Source organism: Theobroma cacao, chromosome 3 (assembly GCF_000208745.1).
Source record: "Theobroma cacao cultivar B97-61/B2 chromosome 3, Criollo_cocoa_genome_V2, whole genome shotgun sequence".
NCBI classification, from domain to species: domain Eukaryota; kingdom Viridiplantae; phylum Streptophyta; class Magnoliopsida; order Malvales; family Malvaceae; genus Theobroma; species Theobroma cacao.
In genome coordinates, this window is record NC_030852.1 from 23,258,444 (window position 1) to 23,262,637 (window position 4,194).

Consider the following 4,194-nt stretch of genomic DNA (forward strand, 5'->3'; position numbering starts at 1 on the left):
AAAATAGAAAAAAACAAAAAACTACAGAATCGCAAAATCTAAAATTTTTTTGTTCTTACAAAAATTAAGAGAAAAAAAGACCAAAAATTCAAAACTTAAAAAGTTTTATCTCTTTTTCACTAGAAAGGATTTTAATGTCACATAAATAATTCTTTTTTTTCTCTTTTTTTTTTGAAATTCAAGCATCATGGTCCGATTATTTACTAGATTAATACAAATTTAATATTATTACTATTATACAAAATTTGAGAGTTATTCCACTTCTATATAGATTTTTTTTTGTTTTAATATCTAAAATAGTATATAAATTTGAAACAAACTTATTTCGTTTTAATTTATTGAGTGATTGAAGATGATATAAATATCATTTATGATAATTTTAATCAAAATTAGAATTTATATATTTTATTTTACCAAATAGCTTATCAAACAATTTTAACTTAATTTTAAAAATTATTATTTTGTATAAAAACTTAATAATAACTTTTAAACTAAAAAAACTAAACTAAATAACCTCTAAAAGTAATATCCGAACACGGATAATCGATTACTAATTACCTGTTTACATCGTTAATTAACAGAAAATTTTCCTTTCTTTAAGAACCGTAAAAAAGTTTTGCATATAAATATCTACTAAATAAATCACTTCTTTATATATTAATAAGTTATAAACTTCCATTTTTATTTCTAATTTCGAAACTCAAAGGGAGGAGTGGGACCCATCGGTCGCTGGCACCCGGAGAACGATTGACGTGTCAAAGATGCTGGTTTAAACTTTAAATAGTAAGCCGAAACCCAGTGGCTATAAATGGCCGCAGATCTATCAGTACCAAAAGGTTTTACGCAATTGCTTTTTTTTTCAAAGGAAAAAATAAACTAACTTGTTGTCGACTGTCGAGCAAGAAAGAGCGCAGCTGTTCGTTTCAGTAGGAATCCATTCAATCACCGAGAGAGAGAGAGCGAGCGATGGGGGAGGAGAAGAGGCACCAGATGATGCAAAACCTCTTCGGCGATCAGTCGGAGGAAGAGGAAGAGATTGATTCTGAACACGAATCCAACCCTCACCCTAATTACGCTTCTGTATTTTTTACTTTCTCTCTCTTTTTATAGCATTCTTTTTTTTTTAAGTTTTTAATCGCTAGGTTATTTTTTTCCCAAGCTCGGTGCTATCTGTTTGATAATTATGTGCTTTTTAAATTGTTAATCGATTTAATAATTATTTTAATTAGGTTTTGTTACGTAACTGATTGAATTGGTTCGAGGAATTTTGTAATTTAGAGGATGGATTCTAGCCTCATTGTTAATACTGTCTTTTTGGATTGATTTTGTTTGGATAATGCAAAGCTTAGTTCGACTAAGTTGATCATTGTTGTATGGCTGATTTTCTGTACTTAGGTTCATCTAAAGCTGCGAATTAAAGTTTTGAAGATTATGTCTAGCAGCTCATCTTATCTTTTTCTTTTTCAAATTTAATTTCTTAGAAGCTTGACTAGAATTAGTTAACCTTTGATTATGGAATTCATATTTTGAATACCAATTTTATTCTGAAATCATTCTTAATGTGGCGCAAGTAAGCCCAATACGATTAGTTAGAGGTGGATTTTGTTCTAAAAGTAAATTGTTGTTTACAAAGTGATAAAATTGATAATTTTGTGCCAGTTTAGTGCTCCCCCCCCCCCCCCCCCCCCACCATTCCTTTTTGGGATGAAAACGGAATATGAAAGCTTCAGTGTAGTTGATCCTAGTTCACCTAGATGCTTGCTGTTGTTGAGGAGTTATTTGCTGGGTTAAATGTGAAGAAAGAAAGATGTAACAAGCCTAAGGATAGTTGGTCCTAGTTTGCGAAGAATTGCTTGAAATTAACCCATTTGATGATTTTGTATATAGGATGAAGCTGAGGGTGCAATGGAGCCTGAGGGTGAAGGTGAAGCTGAAGTGGAGGGGCATGATGAGGCAGAAGTGGAGAGTGATGGTGACATACGTGATGTAGAACCTGATCCTGGAGAAAGTGAGGGGGAAAGAGAACAAAGTTCCCAAGAAGTAGATATTGGCGATCAAAGGGAAGAAAGTGAGGCAAAAGATACAGATAGTGATGATAAGGAAGAATATGGTCAGAGGGTAGTGACAAGCCGGAGAAGGGATGTAATTGAAAGTGGGTCAGAGAGGTCTGAGGAAAACCATTATCCTGATAATGAAGATGAGGAGGTTGATCAAGCCATAAGTCCAAGGTGACCTACTATATCTCTTACTCAGTCTCATGCTCTGTGTGTGTGTGCCTGTGTCTCCTTGTGTTTGTCTTTCTCGTTGCACCCTGTATTCTTTTTCATTGTATTACTAGTTTTCTAAATGCGGTCAGTCTGTATTTTTGCCAAAACTGAAAGAAATAAATTGATGCACAACATCATATGATAATGATTCTTTAAATGCATTCTTGTTCATAATGAGCTGTACTTACAATTTTGCTAAATTTGGCTTAATGGCAGTAAATCACTGGGGGAGAAGGATCAGAATCACCTTTCACATTCAGCTGCTGAAATTCGTGATGTATTTGGTGATTCTGATGATGAAGAAGCTGAAGAATATGCAGTTCGACATGAAATAGAACAAGATGAAAATGTGAGTATCAAATGTCAGAAGGGATATAGTAATATTTTTGCTTTTATGGTACTTTCAGGCTGCCATGCAGTCATGGTTAGAAGGATGACATAAGTGGTTTTGTCTCTTAGAGATCTCCTATGGAAGAGGAAGGGAGCTATGGAAAGAGTCCAAGACCTGAAGATATGGTGCATGATGAAGATGCTCATTACGAGTCGGATGACGAGCATGTTGAGGTGAAACAAAAGGAGAAGCCAGTTGGCCCCCCATTGGAGCTAGAGGTTCCATTGCGTCCGGGTCCAGCTCATCCAACCAAGGTTTATCTTCTTCTCATGCTTTTCCCCCCCTCTTGAAAAGAATCTAACCTAGCTTCATTTAAATGGTGTCTTCTTATAGTTACTTTAAGCAGTTGACTTGACAACATTTTGACTTGAGGCCAGAGTTTATACGTTAGTTGTTCTTTTGCAGATGAACATGATCAAAGTTTCTAATATAATGGGCATTGACCCAAAACCATTTGATCCCAAGACATATGTGGAGGAAGATACATTTGTGACGGATGAATCTGGATCAAAAAAACGTATACGGTTGGAAAACAATATTGTGCGTTGGAGGACTATTAGAAATAAAGATGGCACGGCATCAGTGAGTAAATTCCCTCCTCCTTCCCCTTATTTTCAACGATTTGATTTGAGCATGCTGGAAAATAATGTAGATCTATTTATTGCATGTATGTGCTTTTGATATGTGCTGTAAGTTTGGGATGGTTACGAATTCATTAAGGACCTTGTGAGTAGGGTGATTGTTTGCCATTACAATAGTTAAATATTTTCAAAAAAAAATTCTATTTTCTGTTTAAATTTAATTTCCAAAATAATTTTGTGGTTTGTTGTCAATCTGTCAGTTTCTATATATATATATATATATATAATATATAGATATTTATATATATATATATATTTGTTTGTTTGTTAAACAAGCAGGGCTCTTATGTTTCCTCTGTTGTGTGTAGTATGAAAGCAATGCACGCTTTGTGAGATGGTCAGATGGGAGTTTACAGTTGTTAATTGGCAATGAAGTTCTTGACATATCAGTGCAAGAGGCACAGCATGATCAATCACATCTTTTTCTCAGACATGGAAAGGTGACCTCCATCCCCCTGTTTGACATTATTTATTTTAGTAAATAATATCTTGAATCCTTTTAGTTCCATTCATTTCCCAGCCAAAGCTGTCTAGATTGTGTAATGGATTGATAAAAAACTCAAGATCATATATCTCTTGTTTTTCTTTCACAAACTTGGATTAAAAGAAAAAGAAAAGTTCCTCATTGGTAATTGAGGGTGATCTGTTGTCATTTTTCTGTGCATCTAGTGATCCACAAGATCATAATTGTGAATTGGAACTGGCCTCTCATTAGACCTTGCAATTCGTGTTTTCGTGTCGTAAATGTGTCAGACACGATTAGACGTGAAACACGTTAAGGTTAAACACGAACATGACACGAATAATACTTGTGTTTTAAATTTAAAACACGTACACGTATACGTTTAATACACGTGTAACACGACACGACACGATTAACACGTTTTACACAGAT

General features: G+C 34.3%; 1 protein-coding gene across 2 annotated transcripts in view; it reads left to right on the top strand.

Annotated features, from left to right (window-relative positions):
• Positions 793-4,194, top strand: part of LOC18604815 (protein LEO1 homolog) — an 8,141-nt gene continuing 4,739 nt past the window's right edge. Inside the window, exons 1-6 of one of the 2 annotated variants that reach the window (XM_018118092.1) lie at positions 793-1,080; positions 1,888-2,228; positions 2,484-2,616; positions 2,727-2,912; positions 3,064-3,240; positions 3,608-3,739. In XM_018118092.1, the coding sequence (XP_017973581.1) occupies positions 967-1,080; positions 1,888-2,228; positions 2,484-2,616; positions 2,727-2,912; positions 3,064-3,240; positions 3,608-3,739 (1,083 nt within the window). In that variant the 5' untranslated portion in view covers positions 793-966. The remainder of the gene's footprint in view (positions 1,081-1,887; positions 2,229-2,483; positions 2,617-2,726; positions 2,913-3,063; positions 3,241-3,607; positions 3,740-4,194) is intronic. The other variant, XM_018118091.1, reaches the window with a different exon arrangement.